Source organism: Trachypithecus francoisi, unplaced genomic scaffold (genome assembly GCF_009764315.1).
Source record: "Trachypithecus francoisi isolate TF-2019V2 unplaced genomic scaffold, Tfra_2.0 Lachesis_group11, whole genome shotgun sequence".
NCBI classification, from domain to species: Eukaryota; Metazoa; Chordata; class Mammalia; order Primates; family Cercopithecidae; genus Trachypithecus; species Trachypithecus francoisi.
In genome coordinates, this window is record NW_022681456.1 from 11517477 (window position 1) to 11543971 (window position 26495).

The 26495-nt window shown below is 49.7% G+C and overlaps 1 protein-coding gene and 1 pseudogene across 7 annotated transcripts in view; one reads left to right on the forward strand and one right to left on the reverse strand.

The window, feature by feature from the left end:
- The window catches only part of TMEM120B (transmembrane protein 120B), a 65683-nt gene that overhangs the window by 21441 nt on the left and 17747 nt on the right, over positions 1 to 26495 (reverse strand). For 6 of the 7 annotated variants that reach the window (XM_033220335.1, XM_033220337.1, XM_033220338.1 and 3 more), the window contains exons 2-5: positions 11199 to 11317; positions 7460 to 7576; positions 4861 to 4920; positions 3924 to 4019 (exon numbers count right to left, since the gene is read on the reverse strand). In XM_033220335.1, the coding sequence (XP_033076226.1) occupies positions 3924 to 4019; positions 4861 to 4920; positions 7460 to 7576; positions 11199 to 11317 (392 nt within the window). Of the gene's footprint in view, positions 1 to 3923; positions 4020 to 4860; positions 4921 to 7459; positions 7577 to 11198; positions 11318 to 14586; positions 14778 to 26495 lie in introns of those variants that run through there. The other variant, XM_033220340.1, reaches the window with a different exon arrangement.
- LOC117089125 lies at positions 16736 to 19983 on the forward strand (annotated as a pseudogene).

A 26495-nucleotide genomic window follows, 5' to 3' on the forward strand; every position in this document is an offset into this window, starting at 1 on the left:
GGATGCTTTCTCATCTCACTTCCTATTCCCATACCAGTGTCTCCCGAGATCACCTCCTGAATAAACGACTGGCACTAAAATGCTTGTCTTGGGGGTCTCTTCTAGGCCACCCCACACTAAGACAGTACTACTTCCCATTTTACAGATCATGCAGATGGCAAGCACTGGAGTGAGGTCCAAACCCAAGCCCACTCAAGCCAAACTTAACTCTGACTACCTCTTTCCTAGCCTGGGTCAAACCCGATAGAGCACAGTCCTAACCAGGCACAGCCTCTTGGCCTGAAGGCAGTAGAAGGAGGCTTCCAACTCTCCTGCCGCCTCACCAAAGCCTCCAAACGCCTAAGTAGGTAGTACTGGTGGAAGATGTCCGGGAGCCTGCGGAAAAGTTGAGGAGGCAGACACAGAGAGGCTCAGGACTCCACTTCAGGTCACACAGCTCATGAGTGGCAGAACTGGACCCAGAACCCTGCAGGTTGCTGGCCATGCCCAGCTGCGGGCTTAGTGGTACCAAGAAGGGCCTCTGGGGGGGGAGCCTAGCCAGGAAACCATTCCAAGGGGGGCAAGAGGAAGAAAAGAGAATCCTGCTCCATGGATGCAATGGCTATGAAGCTGTGAGCCTTTTCATGTGTACCCAGTCTTAGCACAAAACAGTGACGCTAACCAGTGCTAATAAACAGGCACCAGTCAAACCAGTCTCCAGACACAGCTTCTGCCCTCCAAGCTGCCCTGCCTAGTAGCTCCTGTCGCCCTCACTGTATCTGTCAAGAAACTAAGACTGGGAGAGGTTAGTCACTTGCCTAAGGTTAAACAGCAGGGCAGGCTTCCCAGGGGCACCAGCACAGAGATGAACCGCCCGTCCAATCCCCCTCCTCTGCCCCATTTTTAGCCTATGGAAGGTATACTGGGTTGAATAGCATCCTTCCAAAATTCATGTCCACTGGGACCTCAGAATGTGACCTTATTTGGAAACGGGGTCTTTGTAGATGCAATTAGTTAAAATGAGGTCATACTGTGTTAGGATGGGCTCTAAATCCAGCGTCTAGCTTCCTTACACTAGGGAAGGAGACCGTGTGGCGTGGTGACAGAGACAGAGACAAGTGAAACACAGCTTTAGGCTGAGCAATATCAGGGCTTGCTGGCAATTCCCAGAAGCTGGAGAGGTGAGGAAGAGTCCTCCCTCCGTGAAGCCTGTGGAGCAGCACGGCCCTGCCACGCCCTGCTTTCAGACCGCCGGCCTCCAGAACTGTGGAGCAGCACAGCCCTGCCACGCCCTCCTTTCCCTCCTCCATGGTAACCACAGCACGGGGCTGGACCGTCCACCTCCATAGTGACCAAAGCACAGGGCTGGGCCGTCCTCCTCCATGGTGACCATGGAGTGGGGCTGGGCCGATCCAGCCTTGAAGGCGACAGACCCGGCCTCCAGAACTGTAGGAAATATATCTGCTGTTTTAAGCCCCCAGTCTACGGTACTTAGTTACGGTGGCCCTGGGAGATGAACACAAAAGCAGGTGGGAGAAAAGGAGACTCCCAGGCCCTCGGGGAACCCTGGGCCTCTGGATAGCGCAGGTTTGCCTTCGGAAGGCCCTGGAGGTCCCTGTGCAAGGGACTCTGGCTGCACATTGACAACGTTTACCCTCTTTGAGGGGGGTACGTGAGGGGTGTTACAGATGTGCGCAGCCTTTGCCCTCGTGGAAACAGGCCAGGCTCTGGGCAGCAGGCGAGCATGGGCCCAGGGCCTAAAAGAGCCTTTGTTTGGGCATTCAAGTGGCCAGACCAGCAGCCAGACGCCCAGTCAAGCGTCTGCCAGGCAATAAACGCTTGGCACGTGGGCCAAATGCCCAAGACGTACTTGGCCGCTTCCCCTGGGTTTTGTTGCAGAGAAAGGAAAACCCCTCAGGCAGGGCAGCAGCAGCCCACAGCCTCACGGCATGGCTGTGCCCCACTCGGATGGCACCAGCAGCTGTGGAGCCCCCCAGCAGCGCCTCTACATGCCAGCCAGGGTGGAGCTTCCACGCACAGTGCCAGCTCCCTGAATTGTCACAGCCTTGTGAGGCAGAGACTCCGTCACCCTTGTTTTACAGATGGAGAGACTGAGGCTCCCAGAGGGAACCTGCCCATAGTAACAGCCAGTTGGTCTCAAAACCATCTTTTTCTTTTCTTTTATGAGATGGAGTCTCGCTCTGTTGCCCAGGCTGGAGTACACTGGCGCAATCTCGGCTCACTGAAAGGTCCGCCTCCCAGGTTCACGGCGTCCTCCTGCCTCAGCCTCCCAAGTAGCTGGGACTACAGGCGCCTGCCACTACGCCCAGCTAATTTTTTTTTATTTTTAGTAGAGATGGGGTTTCACCGTGTTAGCCAGGATGGTCTTGATCTCCTGACCTTGTGATCCGCCCGCCTCAGCCTCCCAAAGTGTTGGGATTACAGGCGTGAGCCACCTCACCCCACCTTCTTTCCTTTTCTTCTTCTCTTTTTTTTTTAATAATTGGGATATAATTCACATACCATAAAATTTGTTCTTTTAAAGTATATAATTTAGTGATTTTTAGTATATTCAGAGTTGGACGACAATTACCTAATTTTTTTTTTTTTTTGGACATAAGGTCTCGCTCTGTCATCCAGACTGGAGTGCAGTGGCACAATCTTGGCTCACTGCAACCTCTGCCTCCCAGGTTCAAGTGATTCTCCTGCCTCAACCTCTTAGCTGGGATTACACGCACCCACCACCACACCTGGCTGATTTTTGTATTTTTAGTACAGACAGGGTTTGACCATGTTGCCCAGGCTGGGAGAACATTCTTATTACTCTAAAAAGAAACCTTGTACCCAGTAGCAGTCATGCCTTCATTCCTGCCTCCCGCAGCCCCTGGCCACCACTCACCTACTCCCTGTCTCTATTTGCCTGTTCTGGGCAGTTCTCAGCAATGGAATCCTACTGTGTATCTTTTTGTGACTGGTTCTTTTACTCAGCATTGTGTTTCCAAGGTTCATCCATGCTGCACCCTGGGTCAATGACACGGCTTCATTTCTCTCTCTCTTTTGTTCAGACCAAGTCTCCCTCTGTCCCCAAGGCTAAAGTGCAGTGGTGTGATCACGGCTCACTGCAGCCTCAAACTCCTAGGCTTAAGCAATCCTCCCACCTTAGCCTCCCAAAGTGCTGGGATTATAGGTGTGAGCCACTGCACCCAGCCAAATAATTTCATTTTTTATCTTTGTAGAGACGGGGGTCTTGCTGTGTTGCCCAGGCTAGGCTCAAACTCCTGACCTCGAGTAGTCCTCCTGCCCAAAGTACTGGGATTACAGGTGTGAGCCACCACGCCCAACTTTTCATTTCCCTTTATAGCTGAACGATATGCCACTGTCCGGACAGACCACAATGAACTCCTTTTTTTTTTGTGGCGGGCAGGGGACAGAGTCTCGCTCTGTCACCCAGGCTGGAGTGCAGCGATCTCAACTCACTGCAACCTCTGCCTCCTGGGTTCAAGCGATTCTCCTTGTCTCACCCTCCCAAGTAGCTAGGACTAAAGGCATACTCCACCATGCCCAGCTAATTTTTATATTTTTAGTAGAGATGGTGTTTCACCATGTTGGTCAGGCTAGTCTTGAACTCCTGACCTCAAACGATCTGCCTGCCTTGGCCTCCCACAGTACTGGGATTACAGGTGTGAGTCATCGCACCTGGTAACGAACTCTTTCTTAACTAGTACAAGGCCTTTTCAGCAGCCGTTTAACAGATACTTGTTGGATGGAGGTGGGACAGACAGGGCTGACATTTCCCATGGGAAATGGCCCCTCTCTCCCTTACACCTCATCATGCCAAACAACACAGAAGCAGGAGAGGCCCTGGGTCCCCTGGATCCTTCTCTCTTGGCCCCCACCTGATGTCTGCATGCCCAGGCCCAGGCGCACATGGCCATACCCACTACCTGTAGTGAAGGACAAATCGACATGCCACGGCACCCAGGAGCAGGATGATGGTCAGGTAGAGCTTGAATTTCTCATACTCGTCCTTGTAGGCAAACCTGCCACGACAGACAGTGCCCCTTACCGTGACTATTCCAGCACCTGGGCATGGCCCTCAGCCCCATCAGACCCTTGTCCTGCAGCCACTGCCATGGCCCATAAGGACCTTTCCATCCCACTAAAGGAGAGACCTGGCCTTGACAGATTGGTGGTGACCAATGAGGGGAAGAGGGCTAAGTACGCAGAAGGCCCATGTCCCTGGACTCTGGTCTGGGGCTCTGGGCCCACGTTGGAGACAGGCAGGGGGCAGAGACAGGGCCTTTTCCCTCAACCAACTGCTGCTGCTGAAAGGCCAGGGTTTGCAGCTGTCTGGAAATGGGGTAGACTCAGGGTAGACAGGACTGCCCATCTCCCAGAAGTGTGTGCGTGACAGGGCATGGAACAGAGCAGGGCTATTTCTTGCGGGAAATGGGAAGTGCCGTCCACCCAACATACTAGCTCTGAAAAAGGAAGGAAGGAAGGAACGCCTCTCCCAGGTACGAGGAGGAGAGCGTCAGAAACTCCAAAAGCCAGAGCCTCACCTGTGAACAGGTTTTTATTTATGCAAAAATTCTAGCTTGGATGCATCTTCCCCGAGCTGAAGGAGCAGAACGCCGGAGGTCTCTGAGCCAAGCGGGAAGTGTGGGGTGGGGTGTGGGTTGGGGTGCAAGATAAGGTGTGGGGTGAGAGTGGGGTGTGAATATGGGGTGTGGGGTATGGTGTGTGGGGTATGGGTATGTGGTGTGGGAGTGGGGTGTGGGTGTGTGGTGTGTGGTATGGGGTGTGGGTGTGGGGTGTGGGATTCGGGGTGTGGGTGGGATGTGAGGTATGGGATCTGGGTTGTGGGTGGGGGACACTTACTTGGCCTGGTTGCTGAGGAGGGTCACATTCACATTGCCGAGGACCAGGTTCAAGTAGAGCCTGGAAGGAAACACCTGTGAGGGCATGATCCTTAGCAGGTGGGTGCGAATTAACTACACTCAAACTCAACACACCTAACGAGCACATCCCAAGTAGTGATGTTAGAAGATAGGGGGCCTAAGCTCTGCGGGCAAATGGACCCCCACATCGAGTGAGAATAATGATTGACCAAAGGACATTACACCTGTGACAGGAGAGTGTGAGGAGTCGATTTCCCCTCCATGCTGCCTTAAAGACCATATTTCTCAGCCTGCCTTGCAGCCAGATGTGAGCAGGTGACTAAGCATAGCCAATGAGGTGGAGGCATAGGTACAACCTCTAGGTCAATTTTGAAAGAATTTTCTGGACCGGGCGCGGTGGCTCACGCCTGTAATCCCAGCACTTTGGGAGGTCAAGGCGGGTGGATCACAAGGTCAGGAGTTCAAGACCATCCTGCCGAACATGGTGAAACCCCGTCTCTACTAAAAATACAAAAAAATTAGCCGGGCGTGGTGGCAGACGCCTTGTAGTCCCAGCTACTCAGGACGCTGAGGCAGGAGAATGGAGTGAACCCAGGAGGCGGACCTTGCAGTGAGCCGAGATCGTGCCACTGCACTCCAGCCTGGGCGATGGAGACTCCATCTCAAAAAAAAAAAAAAAAAAGGATTTTATTTATTTTTCATTATTATTATCATCATTGTTATTATTTTTAGAGACAGGGTCTCACTCTGTTGCCCAGGCTAGAGTGCAATGGCATGATCATAGCTCACTGCAGTGTTGTTTTTTTGACAGAGTCTCGCTCTGTCCCCCAGACTGGACTGCAGTGTCATGATCAGGACTCGTTGTAACCTCCACCTCCTGGGTTCAAGAGATTCTCCTGCCTCAGCCTCCCAAGTAGCTGGGATTACAGGCACCTGCCACCACGCCCAGCTAATTTTTGTATTTTTAGTAGGTTTAGGGGTTTCACCATGTTGGCCAGGCTGGTCTCGAACTCCTAACCTTAACCTGCCTCGGTCTCCCAAGGTGCTGGGATTATAGGTGTGAGCCACTGTGCTCAGCCTCACTGCAGTCTTGAACCTCTAGGCTCAAGTAGTCCTCCTACCTCAGTCGCCAAAGTAGCTGGGATTACGGGTACACACCACCATGCCAATTTTGTTAAAGTTTTTTAGAGATGAGGTCTCATGATGTTGTCCAGGCTGGTCTTGAATTCCTGGGCTCAAGTGATCCTCCCACCTTGGCCTCCCGAAGTGCTGGGATGACAGGCACAAGCCACCACACCCAGCCTTGAGCTGGGTTTTTTTTTTTTTTTTTTTTTTTTTTTTTTGAGACGGAGTCTTGCTCTGCCACCCAGGCTGGAGTACAATGGCCGGATCTCAGCTCACTGCAAGCTCCGCCTCCCGGGTTTACGCCATTCTCCTGCCTCAGCCTCCCGAGTAGCTGGGACTACAGGCGCCCGCCTCGTCGCCCGGCTAGTTTTTTGTATTTTTAAGTAGAGACAGGGTTTCACCGTATTAGCCAGGATGGTCTCGATCTCCTGACCTCGTGATCCGCCCGTCTCGGCCTCCCAAAGTGCTGGGATTACAGGCTTGAGCCACCGCGCCCGGCCCCCCTTGAGCTGGGTTTTCTATCATTTGCAATCCAACGATTCCCAACTGAGGTAAGAGGCACAGAGGCCTAGGCACAGAGGGGCAGGAGGCAGACGCGCACAACACTGTAAGAGGGTCACGAATGCTAGGCTGCTGTTCATTCTGCAGAAAATGATCATCACTTAACTCAGGGAGTCTTTACCCAAACATAGTAAAAAAGGAGAAGCTCAGAGGAATGGGTTAAAACGTAACAGGGCTAACCAGCTCCCTCCCACCTGCTACAGGCCTGAAAGGAGCCCCGCCTCCTAGCGCGGGCTCTGACTCAGCGCTAGGCTGATCCGGAAAACAGGGTCAGGGTGAACTGACTGGGCTCAGCAGCGTATGCCGGGTCACGATGATACCAGGCTGTAAGCAGCTCTCTCCAGAACAAGGTGGCAATGACATCACTTGAGGGAGGGAACGGGGACTTCTCTGAAGGGGGAAAATAGAAAGAACGTGGGCTTTGGAGTCAGAATGTCTGCTGTTCACATCCTGGTGTGGCCAAACATTCGCTGATGTCTCTGAATCTTGTAAAAATGGGGATCTCTTGGTCTGACGCACAGGTTGTTGAGGACAAAACGAGTGACATCACAGGAGTTCCTGGCACAGCTCTGAGCGTACAGGAGGCACTCAATGCATGTTTGTTCTCCTGGGAGAGAACACCTCCCTCTTAACCCCAGGTGGCACCAGGCATGCAGTAGGTGCTGGTTCCTTGCAACGGCCCTCCCAGGAATACTGCTGTCACACGGTGTGGCTAAGGTTCTCTCCTGGGCTCATGGAGGAATGCGTAAGGAAGCCTTCTTACGTCTCCTGCCCTTTCTTCCCTCTTTCCCCTTCAATCTGAGCACCAGCAGGAAGGTGAGAGTTATATGGACCAGCTGTGCTAGGCCTGGGCACGGGCCTGTGCTAGGGGTGGGGAGGTTGCCAACTCCTACCCGTTCTTCTTGGGCAGGTAGGCCTCCATGTCGAAGAAGACGTCCTGCCGCTCCTTGATATTTGCCGCCATCTGCTGAACAAGCTCCGCCTCCTCCTGACTGGTATGGCGTTTGCACCTGTGGACAGAGATGCACGCACAGGGGAAGGGGCGTCACTCAGAGGGAGGAGGGCTATGGACTCCCCCAGTCCCAGCCTCCCACCTTCTACCCCAGCCTCCCACCTTCTACCCCGTGCCTCCACCTTCTACCCCAGTGCCTCTTGCAACCACAGTTCCCTATCTCAACTCTCTGGGTTGGGGGAGTGATGCTGCCTCCCAGGTAGTCTTGTGACTTTCGGTAAGTCCTTAAACCTCTCTGCCTTATTTTCCATACCTGAAAAACCAGGATAACCTCAAGCCTACCTCATAGACAATAGCCTGGTGAGGATTAAATGAGTAAGTACAGTATAGAGCATCCAGAATAATACTTGATAGTATGAGCTCAAGGGATAATTACTGACAATACTATTTTTCTTCTCATTTTTCTTTCTTTTTTTTTTTTTTATGAGACAGAGTCTTGCTCTGTCGCCCAGGCTGGAGTGCAGTGGCGCCATCTTGGCTCACTGCAAGCTCTGCCTCCTGCGTTCATGCCATTCTTCTGCCTCAGCCTCCCGAGTAGCTGGGATTACAGGCTCCTGCCACCACACCCGGCTAATTTTTTTGTATTTTTAGTAGAGACGGGGTTTCACTGTGTTAGCCAGGATGGTTTTGATCTCCTGACCTCATGATCTGCCTGCCTCGGCCTCCCAAAGTGCCGGGATTATAGGCGTGAGCCACCACGCCCGGCCTTCCTCTCATTTTTCTAAAGAAATAGCTAGCAGGCATGATGTTATAGTCCCAGCACATACGCCTATGATCTCAGCACTTGGGAAGGCCAGGGCGGGAAGATCACTTGAGGCCAGGAGTTTGAGGCCAGCCTGACCAACATAACAAGACCCAGTCTCTACAAAAAATTAATCAAAGAAAACAACCAAGGCCAGATGCGGTGGCTCACGCCTGTAATCCCAGCACTTTGGGAGGCTGAGGAAGGCCGATCACCTGAGGTCAGGAGTTCGAGACCAGCATGACCAACATGGAGAAACCCCATCTCTACTAAAAATACAAAATTAGCTGGGCATGGTGGCGCATGCCTGTAATCCCACCTACTTGGGAGGCTGAGGCAGGAGAATCACTTGAACCTGGGAGGCAGAAGTTGCAGTGAGCCAAGATCGCACCATTGCACTCCAGCCTGAGCAACAACAGCGAAACTCTATCTCAAAAAAAAAAAGGGGGGGGTGGTTAAGAAAACAACTAGGGGCTGGATGTGGTAGCTCATGCCTGTAATCCCAGCACTTTGGGAAACAAGTGGGCGGATCACCTGAAGTCAGGAGTTCGAGATCAGCCCAGCCAACATGGCAAAACCCTGTCTCTACTGAAAATATAAAAATTAGCTGGGCGTGGTGGTGGGCCCCTGTAATCCCAACTACTTGGGAGGCTGAGGCAGGAAAATCGCTTGAACCCAGGAGGCGGAGGTTGCAGTGAGCCGAGATCACGCCACTGCACTCCAGCCTGGGCAACACAGCGAGACTCTGACTCAAAAACAACAACAGTAACAAAAGACAACAACCAAGCATGGTGGTGCACGCCTGTAGTCCTAGTATTCATGAGGCTAAGGTGGGAGGATTGCTTGAGCCCAGGAGATCAAGGCTGTGGTGAGCCATGATTGCGCGACTGCACTCCAGCCTGGGTGACAGAGCAAGACCCTATCTCAAAAAAAAAATTAGACCAGGCACAGTGGCTCACGCCTGTAATCCCAGCACTTTGGGAGGCCAAGGCAGGAGGATCACTTGAGGTCAGGAGTTTGAGACCAGCCTGGCCAACATGGTGAAACTCTGTCTCTAATAAAAGTACAAAAATTAGCTGGGCGTGGTGGTGGGCACCCGTAATTCCAGATACTCGGGAGGCTAAGACAGGAAGGAGAATTGCTTGAACCCAGGAGGCAGAGGCTGCAGTGAGCTCAGATTGTGCCGCTGCACTCCAGCCTGGGTGACAGAGTGAGACTCCATCTCTGAATGAATGAATGAATGAATATAATTTTAAAAATAGAAATAAAGGAATAACCTACAGATTACCAAGAGGACAGACAGACAGAAGCCCCTGAAAGCATAAGCAGTCGACCAGTCAAGGTGTTATTCTTTGGTAACATGGAACTCTCAAAACTAGAAAACAAGTCAGCAGAGACATCTCAGAATGGCAGGGGTCCTTAGTCTAAGACCCTAACTCACAGGTCAACCTTCTAACCCAGCACTTCTCAACTGGGAACACCGGGAATGCCTGGAGACATCCTGGTGGTCACACCTGGGGCGGAAGTGCTACTAGCATCGGTGGGCAGAGGCCAGGGATGCTACTCACTATCCCACCGTGCACTGCACAGCCCCCACAGACCCATCAATAGTGCTGGGGTTAGCCATGTGCCCATCTGTGAAGCAATCACTGAGAATCTGAAAAACTCTAGACTGAAAAAACTCTAGACTCTGAGTCCTGCCATTACCAAGACGTGTTTTTCCAAAGCCACGTCTCGTGATGTGTTTGCATGGGGCCATCCACACTCTCTACCCCTTAGTTGCAGGCCTCCATTTTCAAAATGGCCAGCCACACTGAGAGCTATCATCAGGACCTTCCTCCAAAATTGTCCACAAGGAAAGAGGTGACCAGGAGTCCCAGATTCTAAAATAGAGGCCTAGCTAAGTGACCTAGGACAAGTCACTCGGAGCCTCAGTTTCCCTGCCTGACAAGGGGGTCACTGCATCCACTGGGCCCCTTCACATACCAGGCAGGAAGGACTTCCCAGACCTGGAGAAGTCAGGAAATGAACACGATCCAGGCCTGGGGAACCAAACTAAGCTATGAGCTCAAGCACATCTCCACCAGGGATGGTAACCTAGTGGCCACTACACCAGAGACCCCAGCAGGGAGGACACTCCACACCCACGAAAGGACACTGCCTGTTTACTTGTCCAGCAGGGCACCTTCCTATAACAGCACCCACCTTTCCCCTGGGAACTACTCATCTTCTTCTCCCACCACACACATGGCTGTCCCTCCACTTCCCAGGGCCACAGACTGAGCACACGGCATGGGACTGTCCAAGCAGCTTCTCAGTGATTGGTTCACAAATGGGCATTCAACCAATCCCAGCCAATGAGGACTGAACCCAGAATGTTGGCTGAAGTACTGGGAAAAATAAACTCTTGGCCAGGCACAGTGGCGCACGCCTGTAATCACAGCTACTTGGGAGGCTGCGGCAGGAGAATCACTTGAACCCAGGAGACAGAGGTTGCAGTGAGCCGAAATCACGCCATTGCTTTCCAGCCTGGGTGACAGAATGAAAGATTCCATTTCGAGAAAAAAAGAAAAAAAAGAGAAACTCTCCTTCAGCCAGGGTGGCACAGCCAGTAGGAAGCAAGGTTGGAGAATATAAGCCTGGCACTGTTGGTGGAGGGGACAGTCACCCTGAGAGTGACACCAATCCAGAGGAAGGCAGAATTTGGAAAAAAACAGATGCCCCAAAACACCCTTTGATCCCTGGATCCAGTGATGCCGGAAGCAACTCCCAGTCCTGTCTTTTTCCACTGAGATTGCCATTCTCTGCTTCAGCCTGTTTTGAGTTGGGCTTCTGTCCCTCAGAACCAGGGCAGCCCACGGGCTGCAGCCGCACCTACCTCTGGAGTGTGAGCTTCAAGTCCTTGAGGTGCTTCTTCTGCTTACTGATGGAACTGCTACACAGCGTCTGCAGCGCAGCCAGCTCCTCCAGCTTCTGCTTGTAGATCCTGTGCGTCTCCTGAACGATAGGGGACCCCGGGGAAAGGTGTGCGGGAGAATGTGAACAGGTCATTTTCTTTTCTTTTCTTTTTGAGAGAGTCTCGCTCTGTCACCCAGGCTGGAATGCAGTGGCATGATCTCAGCTCACTGTAAGCTCCGTCTCCTGGGTTCGAGCGATTCTCCTGCTTCAGCATCCCAAGTACAGGTGCCCACCACCACGCCTGGCTGGTTTTTTGTTTTTTTTTTGGATTTTTAGTAGAGACAGGGTTTCAGCATATTGGCCAGGCTGGTCTCGAACTCCTGACCTTGTGATCCACCTGCCTGGGCCTCCCAAAGTTCTGGGATTACAGGCATGAGCCAGGGCGCCCAGCCAGCTTATTGTTTTTAATGTCATGGTCTTCATCTCCTGTGTTGGTTTCCCTAAATTGTTGGTGTTTGTCTTAGAAGTCCAGAGATAACGGGTTGTTTCCCTGCCTGTGGTGTTATTTATTGGGAGGTGTGTGATGGTGGCCAAGTCAAGAAGTTACTGTGTTCTGTTCCCCCAGCACTGGGGCAAAGTCTCTTGTATTTTCCCATGGTGAAACCCCATCTCTACTAAAAATGCAAAAATTAGTCAGGCATGGTGGCGGGCATCTGTAACCCCAACTACTTGGGAGGCTGAGGCAGGAGAATCACTTTAACCCAGCGGGTGGAGGTTGCAGTGAGCTAAGACCACGCCACTTCACTCCAGCCAGGGTGAAAGTGCGAAACTCCTTCTCAATAAAAATAAAAACAAAAAGAATAAGCCACTGCTCGCTTTGGCAGCACGTGTACTAAAATTGGAGATACAGACAAGGTTAACATGGGCCCTGAGAAATTAAAAAACATTGAAAAACAAAGCAACAATAAACCAACAAACATATTTAAAGTGACTTTTTTTTTTTTTTTTTTTAGCGGTTGGAGAGATGGATTTAACAGAGGCAGAGCAAAAGCAGATGGTCCAACGGTGAGCACAGAGGCTAAACTCCCCCGCCTGCCAACCAAGGCACCTAGGTATGAAAGTTAAGTGAGGCCAGGCATGGTGGCTCATGCCTGTAATCCCAGCACTTTGGGAGGCCGAGGCAGGCAGATCATTTGAGGTCAGAAGTTTGAGACCAGCCTGACCAACCTGGTGAAACCCTGTCTCTACTAAAAATACAAAAATTAGCCGGGCATGGTGGCAGATGCCTGTAGTCCCAGCTACTCAGGAGGCTAAGACAGGAGAATCGTTTGAATCTGGGAGTCGGAGGTTGCAGCGAGCTGAGGTCTGCCACTGCACTCCAGCCTGGGTGACAGAGCAAGACACCATCTCAAAAAAAAAAAAAAGGAGGCCGGAAATAAGGAAGAGGCAAAGGCTAAGAATTAACTAGATGACAATACAAATGACAAGTGACTAGATGACAATTAGGAGAGACATCCAAGAATGCTGTGAATCACCTTTTTTTTTTTTTTTTGAGATGGAGTCTTGCTCATCACCCAGGCTGGAGTGCAGTGGCGTGATCTCGGCTCACTGCAAGCTCCGCCTCCCAGGTTCACACCATTCTCCTGCCTCAGCCTCCCGAGTAGCTGGGACTACAGGCGCCTGCCAACGCGCCCGGCTAATTTTTTGTATTTTTAGCAGAGACGGGGTTTCACTGTCTTAGCCAGGATAGTCTCGATCTCCTGACCTTGCGATCCACCCGCCTCGGCCTCCCAAAGTGCTGGGATTACAGGCGTGAGCCACCGCGCCCGGCCGTGAATCACCTTGAATAGAGTCACCTTGGCCCACCCACTAGGAAGATAAAAGGGTGACTCCCTCTCTCCTTCCTGGGCCCCCCGGAAGGAAAAATCAATGCTTTTATTTAGTGTTTTTATTTTAAAATAATTTCAAATTGGGCATGGTGGCTCACGCCTGTAATTCCAGCTACTCGGGAGGCTAAGGCATGAGAATTGCTTGAACCCAGGAGGCAGAGGTTGCAGTAAGCTGAGATTATGCCATTGCACTCCAGAGTGAGACTCCGTCTCAAATACATATATAAATGAATAATAATAATAGTAATAATTTCAGACACAGGGGCTCATGCCTGTAATCCCAGCACTTTGGGAGGCCAAGGTAGATGGATCACCTGAAGTCGGAAGTTTGAAACCAGCCTGACCAATGTGGAGAAACCCCGTCTCTACTAAAAACACAAAATTAGCACGCATGCCTGTACTCCCAGCTACTCAGGAGGCTGAGGCAGGAGAATCGCTTGAACCCGGGAGGCGTAGGTTGTGGTGAGCCAAGATGGCACCATTGCACTCCAGCCTGGGCAACAAGAGTGAAACTCCGTCTCAAAATAATAATGATAATAATAATAATTTCAAGCTTGCAGAATTACAAAAACAATACAAAGAACTCGTTTCTACTCTTCACCCAGATTCACCAGCTGTTCCTTCATTCTGTATTTGCTTTATCCCCCATATATGCGTGCCTGCATGTGCACACATGTGCATGCCTGCCTGTGTGTTCTTTTTCTATATCAGGCAGGCAATCGTAAACCACAGCCACAGGCCAAGTCTGGCTACCTAATTTTGTATGCTCAGTAAGACAGAAATGGGTTTTGCAGGGTTGAAAAAAAATCACAAGAATCTTTCATGGTGTGTGAAAATTATATAAATTGGCATTGCAGTATCCATAAATAAAGTTTTATGGGAACACAGCCACGCCCACCCATTTAAATATTCCGTGTGGCTGTGCTGGGACTCTAACAGCAAAACAAGTAGTTGTGACAGAGACCATATGGCCCATAAAGCTCAAAATTTTCACTATTTGGCTTTTTACCAAAAAGATTTGCCCACTCCTGTGCTAACCCATTTGGGAGTTAGTTGTAGACAACACACCTCTTTTCTCCTAAATAGTACAGTGTGTATCTAGTAAGAACAGCAATATTCTCTCAAATATCCATAGTACAATTATCTTTTCTTTTTTTTTTTTTTTTTGAGCTGGAGTCTCGCTCTGTCTCCCGGGCTGGATTGCAGTGGCCTGATCTCAGCTCACTGCAAGCTCCGCCTCCCGGGTTTACGCCATTCTTCTGCCTCAGCCTCCCGAGTAGCTGGGACTACAGGCGCCCGCCACCTCGCCCGGCTCGTTTTTTGTATTTTTTTTAGTAGAGACGGGGTTTCACCGTGTTAGCCAGGATGGTCTCAATCTGCTGACCTCGTGATCCACCCGTCTCGGCCTCCCAAAGTGCTGGGATTACAGGCTTGAGCCACCGCGCCCGGCCCATAGTACAATTATCAAACGCAACTGACCCTTAAATGACATGGGTTTCAACTGCATGTCCACTTACACACAGATTTTCTTCCACCTCTGCTACCTGTGAGACAGCAAGACCAAGCCCTCCTCTTCCTCCTCCTGCTACTCCTCAATGTAAAGACACAAAGGATGAAGACCTTTACAATGGTCCACTTCCACTTACTGAAGAGTAAATATATTTTCTCTTCCTTATGATTTTCTTAATAACATTTTCTTTTCTCTAGCTTTTTTTTTTTTTTTTTTTTTTTAAGACAGACTCTCACTCTTGTTGCCTATGCTGGAGTGCAGTGGCATGATCTCAAATCACCACAACCTTCACCTCCCAGGTTCAAGCGATTCTCCTGCCTCAGCCTCCTGAGGGATTACAGACATGTACCACCACGCCTGGCTAATTTTGTATTTTTAATAGAGACAGGGTTTCTCCACGTTGGTCAGGCTGGTCTCGAACTCCGGACCTCTGGTGATTCACCTGCCTCAGCCTCCCAAAGTGCTGGGATTACAGGCGTGAGCCACCGTGCGGGGCCTCTCTAGCTTTCTTTATTGTAAGAATACAATGTATAATGCATATATAAAATGTGTGTTAATCGACTGTCTCTGTTATCAGTGAGACTCTGCTCAACATTAGGCTGATAGAAGTTTTGTGGGAGTCGCCGGGCGCATTGACTCACGTCTGTAATCCCAACACTTTGGGAGGCCAAGGTGGGTGAATCGCCTGAGGTCAGGAGTTTGAGACCAGCCTGACCAACATGGTGAAACCCTGTCTCTACTAAAAGTGCAAAAATTAGCCAGACATGGTGGAGGGCACCTGTAATCCTAGGTACTCAGGAGGCTGAGGCAGGAGAATCACTTCAACCTGGGAGGCGGAGATTGCAGTGAGCTGAGATCACACCACTGCACTCCGTCTCAAAAAAAAAAAAAAAAAGTAGTAGTTTTGGAGGAGTCGAAAGTTTCTGGCCAGGCTGGGTGGTTCACACCTGCAATCCCTGCACTTTGGGAGGCTGTGGTGGGTGGATCACTTGAGGCCAGGTGTTCAAGACCAGCCTGGTCAACATGGTGAAACCCCATCTCTACTAAAAATACAAAAATTAGCCAGGTGTGGTGCGGGCGCCTGTAGTTCCAGATACTCAGGAGGCAGAGGTGAGAAGATTACTTGAACCCAGGAGGTGGAGGCTGTAGTAAGCTGAGATCATGTCACTGCACTCCAGCCTCGGTAACAGAGGGAGACTCTGTTCCAAAAATATTTTTAAAAAAGTTATATACTTGGCTTTTCGACTGATTGGCACCCCTAACCACACCTTGTTCAAGGGTCAATTGTCTAGAAAATGTAACGCTGATATAACACAATGCTATGGCCTCACATACCACTCAAATTCAAATTTTGCTGACTGTCTCTTTTATGGCAATTTTCCTTCAGATCTTGGATCCAATTCAGTCTCATGCCTTCTGGTACTATTCACGTCTCTTTACTCTCCTTTAATCTAGAACAATCTCTCAATCTCTGTCTTTCATGAATTTAAGTTTGTTATTGTTTTTTGTTTTTTGAGACAGAGTTTGACTCTTGTCGCCCAGGCCAGAGTACAGTGGTGTGATCTTGGCTCACTGCAACCTCTGCCTCCCAGGTTCAAGCGATTCTCCTGCCTCAGCCTCCCAAGTAGCTGGGATTACAGGTGCCACCATACCCAGCTAATTTCTGTATTTTTAGTAGAGATGGATGGGGTTTCACCATGTTGACCAGGCTGGTCTGGAACTCCTGACCTCAAATGATCCTCCCACCTCGGCCTCCCAAAGTGCTGGGATTACAGGCATGAGCCACCGTGCCTGGCCGAATTTAAGTTTTTAAAGCATTTGGTCCAGTTTTCTGGAAGAATGTCCCCCAGTGGAGGTTTGCGGATGTTTCCTCATGATTTGGGGTATGCATAGGTACTAGCATGTTACTAAAAGGATGTTGTGCCCTTATTAGTGGCTCCTGCCAGGAGGAACACCATATCCATGATGCTAACTTTGTTGGGTAAAGGCAGCCAGGATGCCCACCCAGCTTCTGCACTATGTAGTCTCCAACTTTCCATTGGCAATTAATAAGTTATCTGTGTGGAGAAAGGCTGTGTTTTAATCACTTTTGAATTCTTCAGTGCTAAACAGCCCTCTATGTCCAACAAATACCTGCTGGTAACGAAAGCAGACGAGGACAGAGGTGGAGAGATTCTGCCCAGAAAATGCAGCCTTAGGGAAGACAGGGCCCTGGCCTGAGAGGCTGCTGGGAGATCAGGGGCCTGCACCCCTCCTGGTGGCCTTTGGTGCTGGGTCCTGCCATGGAGAGATAAGACCAGGGCTACAAAATCAGCTGCCAGATGCTCATCAGGACCTCATCTTTTTCAATTAATATTTAATGTCACAAGTAAAACATGAAGACATCATCCTTGTTAAAAATTAAAACACTGGCCGGACACGGTGGCTCAAGCCTGTAATCCCAGCACTTTGGGAGGCCAAGATGGGCGGATCACACGAGGTCAGGAGATCGAGACTATCCTGGCTAACACAGTGAAACCCTGTCTCTACTAAAAAAATACAAAAAACTAGCCGGGCGAGGTGGCGGGCGCCTGTAGTCCCAGCTACTCGGGAGGCTGAGGCAGGAGAATGGCGGGAACCCGGGAGGCGGAGCTTGCAGTGAGCTGAGATCCGGCCACTATACTCCAGCCTGGGAGACAGAGCGAGACTCCGTCTCAAAAAAAAAAAAAAAAAAAAGAAAAACAAGAAAACAAAAATTAAAACACTATAGCTATGGCTGAGGTCTGCTTTTTTTTTTTTTTTTTTTTTGTAGATTTTTAGTAGAATAGATTATAGGTGTGAGCCACGGTGCCCAGATTTTTTTTTTTTGGAGACAGGGTCTCACTCTATCACCCAGACTGGAGTACAGTGGCTTGATCTCGGGTCACTGTAACCTCCACCTCCTGGGTTCAAGTAATTATTGTGCCTCAGCCTCCCACATAGCTGGGACTACAGGCATGCACCACCATGCCCAGCGAATTTTTGTATTTTTAGTAGAGATGGGGTTTCACCATGTTGATTAGGCTGGTCTTGAACTCCTGGTCTCAAGTGATCTGTCCATCTTGGCCTCCCAAAGTGCTGGGGTTACAGATGTAAGCCACTGCACCCGGCAACTTCTGCAAGTTCTGAACCACATATTTTATCAGGAACTGCTTGTCCTCCACTCTCTCTTTCCTGGCTAGGAAATGCAACAAAGGGCTCAGTTACCTTGAAGCCAGAAGTGGCAGAGCCCATTGCCCCTCCCCAACCAAACTAACCTGAGTCCCAATGCAACCTCATGGGACACAGCTTCCCAACTGTGATTTTTTTCTTTTTTGAGACAGAGTCTTGCTGTCACCTACGCTGCAGTGCAGTGGCACAATCTCGGTTTACTGCAACCTCCACCTCCTGGGTTCAAGTGATTCTCCTGCCTCAGACTCCCGAACAGCTGGGATTAAGGGCGCATACAACCACACCCAGCTAATTTTTGTAGTTTTAGTAGAAACAGGGTTTCATCATGTTGGCCAGGCTGGTATCAAACTCATGACCTGGGGTAATCCAACCACCTCGGCCTCCCAAAGTGCTGGGTTTATAGGCGTGAGCCACTGTGCCCTGCCCACTGTGATGGTTTTAAAACATGGCCACCTATTCTTTATCATGCCTCACATAGAGAGGCAGTGTCTCTGTTCACTCCCCTTAAATCTAGGTACGCTTGTGACTAGTCTGACAACAGAATATGGCAGAATTGACACTACACAACTTCTGAGAAAAAGTCACGGAAGGCCCTGTGGCTTCCACCTAAGTTCCTGGAGCAACTAAGTAAGTGGAACTGGTTGCTCTTGGAGCAAAAAGTCCAGCTATCCTGAGGCAACCATGCTATATGGAAGCTTTAGCCACACAGAGAAGTCCCGTATAGTCACTCCAATCAATAGTCCCAACTAAGACAAATCTTGTTAGTCCTACATAGGTTCCAGACACCTATAAAAAGAAACACCCAGACGGGGTGCAGTGGCTCGCCCCTGTAATCCCAGCACTTTGGGAGGCTGAAGCAGGAGGATCACCTGAGGTTAGGAGTTTGAGACCAGCCTTGCCAACATGATGAAACCTCATCTCTACTAAAATTACAAAAATTAGACAGCATGGTGTTGCATGCCCATAATCCCAGCTACTCGGGAGGCTGAGGCAGGATTGCTTGAGCCCGGGAGGTGGAGGTTGCAGTGTGCTGAGATCGTGCCACTGCGCTCCAGCCCAGTCGACAGAGGGAGACTGTCTCAAAAAGAAAAAGAAGGCCACGCGCGGTGGCTCATGCCTGTAATTCCAGCACTTTGGGAGGCCGAGACAGGCGGATCACCTGAGGTCAAGAGTTTGAGACCAGCACGGCCAACATGGTGAAATGTCGTCCCTACTAAAAATACAAAAAAATTAGCTGGACATGGTGGTGGGCACCTATAGTCCCAGCTACTCGGGGAGACTGAGGCAGGAGAATCGCTTGAACCCAAGAGGCAAAGGATGCAGTGAGCCGAGATCGCACCACTGCACTCCAGCCTGGGCGACTGAGCGAGACTCTATCTCCAAAACAAAAAAAAAGGAGGGGGGGATGGCGGGGGGAAGTTCCCAAGTCTCGAGAGAAGTGCGTTTAGTCTTCACGCCAACTTCCACGCTGTGGCCCCTGCTTTCTGTGTAAGCCTCTCCAGAAAGACAAGAGGGTGAAGGAGCTGAACCTGATGAAGAGTCAGGAAGTGGGGCACCTCTTCCCGTACCTCCAAAGAGAAGAATTAAAAGAAATATATTCAGGCTGACTCAGATTAATTTCAGAGAGAGGACTTCCAGCCCTAAGGCATGTATTAGATAAGGCAGAATCCAAAGGTAAAGGTCATGAGGCTGAAGACTTGAAGACTCTCATCAGACACATGGAGCACTGGGCACACAGGATAGTCCCTAAACTGCAGTTTGAGGATTTTATTGACAGACGAATACCTGGGAAATAAAAAGTAAGTTCAAACCTGTTTAAAACGAATTCAACTTGATCTCCCTATTTTACATGAAGATTTTGTTAGCAATAATGATGAAGTTGTGGAAAATAATGGACATGATGTATCTGCTACTGAATGAGATCCCTTTCTGACAAATTCATCTGAAAGTGAGATGTTTGCTTCTGAGTCAAGTAGAAGCCTAACAGAAGAGCAACAACAAAGAATTGAGAGAAATAAACAACCGGCCTCGGAAAGAAGTAAGGCAAAGCTGCTGAGTAATAGTCCCTAGGAAATGATATGTTAATGAACACACAAGGGGCACAGACAGTCGAAGAGGTTAATACTGATGAGGATCAAAAGGAGAAGTCGGCCGGGCGCAGTGGCTCAAGCCTGTAATCCCAGCACTTTGGGAGGCCGAGACGGGCGGATCACCAGGTCAGGAGATCGAGACCATCCTGGCTATCACGGTGAAACCCCGTCTCTACTAAAAAATACAAAATACTAGCTGGGCGAGGTGGCGGGCGCCTGTAGTCCAAGCTACTCGGGAGGCTGAGGCAGAAGAATGGCGTAAACCCGGGAGGCGGAGCTTGCAGTGAGCTGAGATCCGGCCACTGCACTCCAGCCTGGGCGGCAGAACGAGACTCCGTCTCAAAAAAAAAAAAAAAAAAAAAAAAAAAAAAGAAGTCAAATGGATTAAACGAAGACATTCTAGACAATCCATGTAACAATGGTCTTGCTAATGGTTTAAATGAAGAGGGGTAATTAAAATTAGAGGAAACACTGCTGGACCAGTCTTTTTAAAATGTGCAACAGTAACTTGATGCTTCATCCGGAAATGTTACTGAAGCTAGGTAAGTTTCCATTAAGAGAAAATGTATCTGTTAACTCACCACCCTGCAAGCCTGGTGTTACTATGTATTTTTTCTTCTTTGAATAAAAGTCCTTAGGTAGTAAAACTTTTATAGATTCTTGTTTAAAATCTGGTAATCTGGCGGGGCCCACTGTAATCCCAACACTTTGGGAGGCCAATGCGGGTGGATCACGAGGTCAGGAGTTCAAGACCAGCCTGACTAACATGGTGAAACCCCATCTCTACTAAAAATATAAAAATTAGCCAGGCAGCCGGGCGCGGTGGCTCAAGCCTGTAATCCCAGCACTTTGGGAGGCCGAGACGGGCGGATCATGAGGTCAGGAGATCGAGACCATCCTGGCTAACACTGTGAAACCCCGTCTCTACTAAAAAAAAATACAAAAAACTAGCCGGGCGAGGTGGCGGGCGCCTGTAGTCCCAGCTACTCGGGAGGCTGAGGCAGGAGAATGGCGTGACCCGGGAGGCGGAGCTTGCAGTGAGCTGAGATCCGGCCACTGCACTCCAGCCCGGGCGACAGAGTGAGACTCCGTCTCAAAAAAAAAAAAAATTAGCCAGGCATGGTGGTATGCGCCTATAATCCCAGCTACTCAGGAGGCTGAGGCAGAAGAATCACTTGAACGCAGGAGATGGAGGTTGCAGTGAGCTGAGATCAAGATCGCACCACTGCACTCCAGCCTGGGCGACAGAGCGAGACTTGGTCTCAAACAAAACAAAACAAAAAAGGCCGGGCGCGGTGGCTCATGCCTGTAATCCCAGCACTTTGGGAGGCTGAGGCGGGTAGATCACGAAGTCAACAGATAGAGGCCATCCTGGCCAACATGGTACAACCCTATCTCTACTAAAAATACAAAACTTAGCTGCACATGGTGGCATGCACCTGTAGTCCCAGCTACTCGAGAGGCTGAGGCAGGAGAACTGCTTGATCCCAGGATGTGGAGGTTGCAGTGAGCCAAGATCGCACCACTGCACTCCGGCTGGCGACAGAGTGAGACTCTGTCTCAAAAAAAATCTGGTAATATGGTATTTATTTGTAGTTATGCTTGTCACTTTATTTAAATCTATTTATTTATTCTCTTTAGTGTTTGTTTTTATACAGATACGACTTCATAAAATGACTAGTATAAACTGGTAATAAGCAGTTTCTGCTGCTGGTCTCTCATTGAATGCCTTGTTTTCACTAAGTTGGGAGGTTTTGTTTCTGGGGTTTGTTTGTTTGTTTTTGAGATGGAGTCTTGTTCTGTCGCCCAGGCTGGAGTGCAGTGGCGCAATCTGGGATCACTGCAACCTCTGCTTCCTGGGTTCAAGGGATTCTCCTGCCTCAGCCTCCCAAGTAGCTGGGACTACAGGTGCATGCCACCACGCCCAACTAATTTTTTGTATTTTACTGCTCCTTGAAGAGCAGGGCTAACCCATAGACAGCATGTCCACGTAGCCTGGGTGAAGTTATGTACATATTTATTGAATATTAATGTCTTTTTTTCCCTCTTTTTTTTGAGATGTAGTTTTGCTCTTGTCACCCAGGCTGGAGTGCAATGGCAGTATCTCAGCTTGCTGCAACCTCCACCTCCTGGGTTCAAGTGATTCTCCTGCCTCAGCCTCCCGAGCACCTGGGATTACAGGCACCTGCCATCACGCCTGGCTAATTTTTGTATTTTTAGTAGAGACGGGTTTCGCCATGTTGGCCAGGCTGATCAAACTCGTGACCTAAGGTGATCCACCCATCTCAGCCTCGCAAAGTGCTGGGATTACAGGTGTGAGCCACCGCACCCAGCCTGTCCATTTTTTAAAAGAAGTAAAAATAAAACTTATTTTGCAAACTAAAAAACAAGAAAGAAAGAAAAAGAAACTTTCATGGCCAGGCGTGGTGGCTCACATCTGTAATCCCAGCATAGGTGTGATTGGGAGGCCGAGGTGGGTGGATCATCTGAGGTCAGGAGTTCGAGACCAGCCTGACCAAAATGGAGAAACCCCATCTCTGCTAAAAGTACAAAACTAGCCAGGCGTGGTGGTGGTTCATGTCTATAATCCCAGCTACTCGGGAAGCTGAAGCAGGAGAATTGCTTGAACCCAGGAGGCGGAGGTTGCGGTGAGCCAAGATCACGTCACCGCACTCCAGCCTGGGCAACAAGAGCAAAACTCCATCTCAAAAAAAAAAAAGAAAGAAAAGAAACTCCCAGAAGATTCCAGCCCCAGCCACATGAGTTACCCCTCGCTACTCGAATCTTCCCAGAAAAGGCACCAGACATCATAGAGCACAGTCAAGCCTCCTTCTACACTCTGTCTACATTCCTGACCCACAGAATCCCCAAATATCAGGCAACAGTTGTTTTACGCACCGGAGATAACAAACACCACTCACCCTGGGCCACGCCGCCCTCTGGACTGTCACGTGACAAAGAAACTACTTCATTCCTGGCATTTTACTTTCAGGTCTCTTTGTGACAGCAGCGTAGCTTATACCCTAAACACATTCTTTGGGTTTTTTAAAAGTATATTAACAGTATCAGAATATACATTAGATTCCATAACTTGCTTTTCTCACTGAGTAATATGTCTTGGAGATCTACGCACAATATAATGAGGCCAGGTGTGGAGGCTCACACCTGTAATCCTAGCACTTTGGGAGGCCGAAGTGGGCTGATCACTTGAGGTCAGGAGTTGGAGACCATACCGGCCAACATGGCGAAATCTCGTCTCTACTAAAAATACAAAAATTAACCAGGTGTAATGGTGCATACCTGTAATCCCAGTTACTTGGGAGGCTGAGACATGAGAGTTGCTTGAACCCAAGGCAGAGGTTGCAGTGAGCCAAAGTCACACCACTGCACTCCAGCCTGGGCAACAGAGTGAGACTCTGTCTCAAAAAAAAAAAAAAAAAAAAAAAACATATGGATGCACTCCACTCTTTAGTGCTGTGCATATTTTGTGCTGCAGATATACTCCAGTTTCTTTTTTTTTTTTTGAGACGGAGTCTCGCTCTGTCACCGAGGCTGGAATGCAGTGGCCAGATCTCAGCTCACTACAAGCTCTGCCTCCTGGGTTTACGCCATTCTCCTGCCTCAGCCTCCCAAGTAGCTGGGACTACAGGCACCGCCACCTCGCCCGGCTAGATTTTTGTATTTTTTAGTAGAGACGGGGTTTCACCATGTTAGCCAGGATGGTCTCGATCTCCTGACCTCGTGATCCGCCCGCCTCGGCCTCCCAAAGTGCTGGGATTACAGGCTTGAGCCACGGCGTCCGGCCTACTCCAGTTTCTTTAGTCCTTCCCCTAGTGCTGGATATTTATGTTGCTTCCTGTGTCTGACTATAACCAACAATACAATATTGAATAATATCCTTGCACGGCCTCTCTGGGCACAGGCAGGTGTGTCTCTAGAGCAGATTTCTCTGGGGCAAGAGAGGTAAAATTGTGGGTCAGAGGGTACAGGCTTTTTATTAGATTTTTTTTTTTTTTCTGAGACGGAGTCTCCCTCTGTTGCCCAGGCTGGGGCACAGTGGCGTGATCTCAGCTCACTGTAACCTCCGCCTCCCAGGTTCAAGTGATTCTCCTGCCTCAGCCTCCCAAGTAGCTGGGACTACAGGCGCCCGCCACCATACCCAGCTAATTTTTTGTATTTTTAATAGAGACGGGTTTCACTGTATTAACCAGTATGGTCTCGATCTCCTGACTCTGTGACCCACCCGCCTCGGCCTCCCAAAGTGCTGGGATTACAGGTGTGAGCCACCGCGTCCAGCCTTGTTATTAGATTTAATGAGTCTTGGCAAACTGCCCTTCAGAGTAGCTATACCAATGTATACTCCCACCCACAGCATAGAACAGCTGTCCACATCTGAGCAACACTCCACGATATAAACATTTAATTTTTTCCAGGTACTTTTCTAATGTTCCACGGGTGATGGTGACTGAATAAGGATGGTTAATCTGTGGGCGTTCCCACAATACTGTCCCCTGATATAACGGGTCATTCCTACTCCCCTGCAATTCTCTCGCTCTGTCATTGGCCAGAGTCATTTCAGGGGTGGGGGGTGGGGGGTGGTGGGTGGTGGGGAGGGATCCCTCACTGGAGGTCACACACACCTAGTCCACCCCCAGCCTTAGCTCTAGGCTCAGGATTTGCCAGCCACGAGGAGGACAACATGGAGTGAGGGGAGCCACAAACAAGGACCTTAGTGTGACACATTCTCCACCCCCAAGACATTCCACGCCCACATCAAGTCTTCATGGATTCCACCCTTGTGCCAGCCTCACAAGCAGTGGGAAAGGTCATCAATTCATTTCTTGTATCCTTACTCTTTTCCAGACTTTCTTTCTTTTTGAGATGGAGTCTCGCTCTGTTGCCCAGGCTGGAGAGCAGTGGCCCGATCTCAGCTCACTGCAACCTGTCTTTTGGGTTCAAGTGATTCTACTGCCTCAGCCTCCCAAGTAGCTGGGACTATAGGCGCCTGCCACCACACCCAGCGAATTTTTGTATTTTTAGTAGAGACAGGGTTTCACCATGTTAGCCAGGCTGGTCTCAAACTCCTGACCTCAGGTGATCCACCCGCCTCGGCCTCCCAAAGTGCTGGGATTATAGGCACGAACCACCATGCCCAGCCTCTCTTTCGTTTTTTAATTGTGGTAAAATATACATAACTCTTAACCATTTGTAAATGTTTTAAATTATGATAAAATGCACAAGACATTTACCATCTTAATCATTTTAAGTGTACAATGTGATGGCATTACAATCACACTGTGGTACAGTCATGTGTCGCTTAACAAACAGGATCGTTCTAAGAAATGCATCATTAGGCGATGTCATTATGCAGACGTCAGAGCACACCCACAGAAACCTGGATGGTCTAACCTACCGCTCCCAGGCTACCAACCTACACAGCATGCTACTGTACTCAAAACTGTAGCAGACTGTAACACAGTGGTAAGTATTCATGTATCTAAATGTATCTAAACAGGGCCAAGGGCAGATCACTTGAGGCCAGGAGTTTGAGACCAGCCTGGCCAGTATGGCAAAACCCTTCTCTGCTAAAAATACTACAAAAATTAGCCAGGCATGGTGGTACCCGCCTGTAATCTCAGCTACTCAGGAGGCTGAGGCTAAAGAATCGCTTGAGCTGGGGAGGCAGAGGTTGCAGTGAGCCTAGACTGCACCACTGCACTCCAGCCTGGGCGACAGAGCAAGACTCCATCTGAAAAAATAAAATAAATGTATTGAAACATAGAAAAAGGTACAGTAAAAACACAGCATCGGCCGGGCGCGGTGGCTCAAGCCTGTAATCCCAGCACTTTGGGAGGCCGAGACGGGCGGATCACCAGGTCAGGAGATCGAGACCATCCTGGCTAACACGGTGAAACCCCGTCTCTACTAAAAATACAAAAACTAGCCGGACGAGGTGGCGGGCACCTGTAGTCCCAGCTACTCGGGAGGCTGAGGCAGGAGAATGGCGTAAACCCGGGAGGCGGAGCTTGCAGTGAGCTGAGATCCGGCCACTGCACTCCAGTCCGGGCGACAGAGCGAGACTCCGCCTCAAAAAAAAAAAAAAAAGAAAAACACACACAGCATCATAATCTTATGGGACCACTATCTTTGACAGACATGTCAGTATGTGATGTGTGACTATACCACCATCCATTTCCAGAACTTTTTCATCATGCCAAACAGAAACTATGAACCCATCAAATAATTCCCCAGTTCACCTTCCCTTCAGCCCCTGGCAGCCATTACTCTGTCTCCCAACTCTATGAATATGACTACTCTAAGTACCACCTATAAGTGGAATCACACAGTATGTCTTTTTTTTTTTTTTTTGAGACAGTTTTGCTCTTGCTGCCTAGGCTGGAGTGCAATGGTGTGATCCCGGCTCACCGAAACCTCCACCTCCTGGGTTCAAGCAATTCTTCTGCCTCCGCCTCCCAAGTAGCTAGGATTACAGACATGCGCCACCACACCCAGCTAATTTTTATATTTTTAGTAGAGATGGGGTTTCTCCATGTTAGTCAGACTGGTCTCAAACTCCGACCTCAGGTGATCTGCCCACC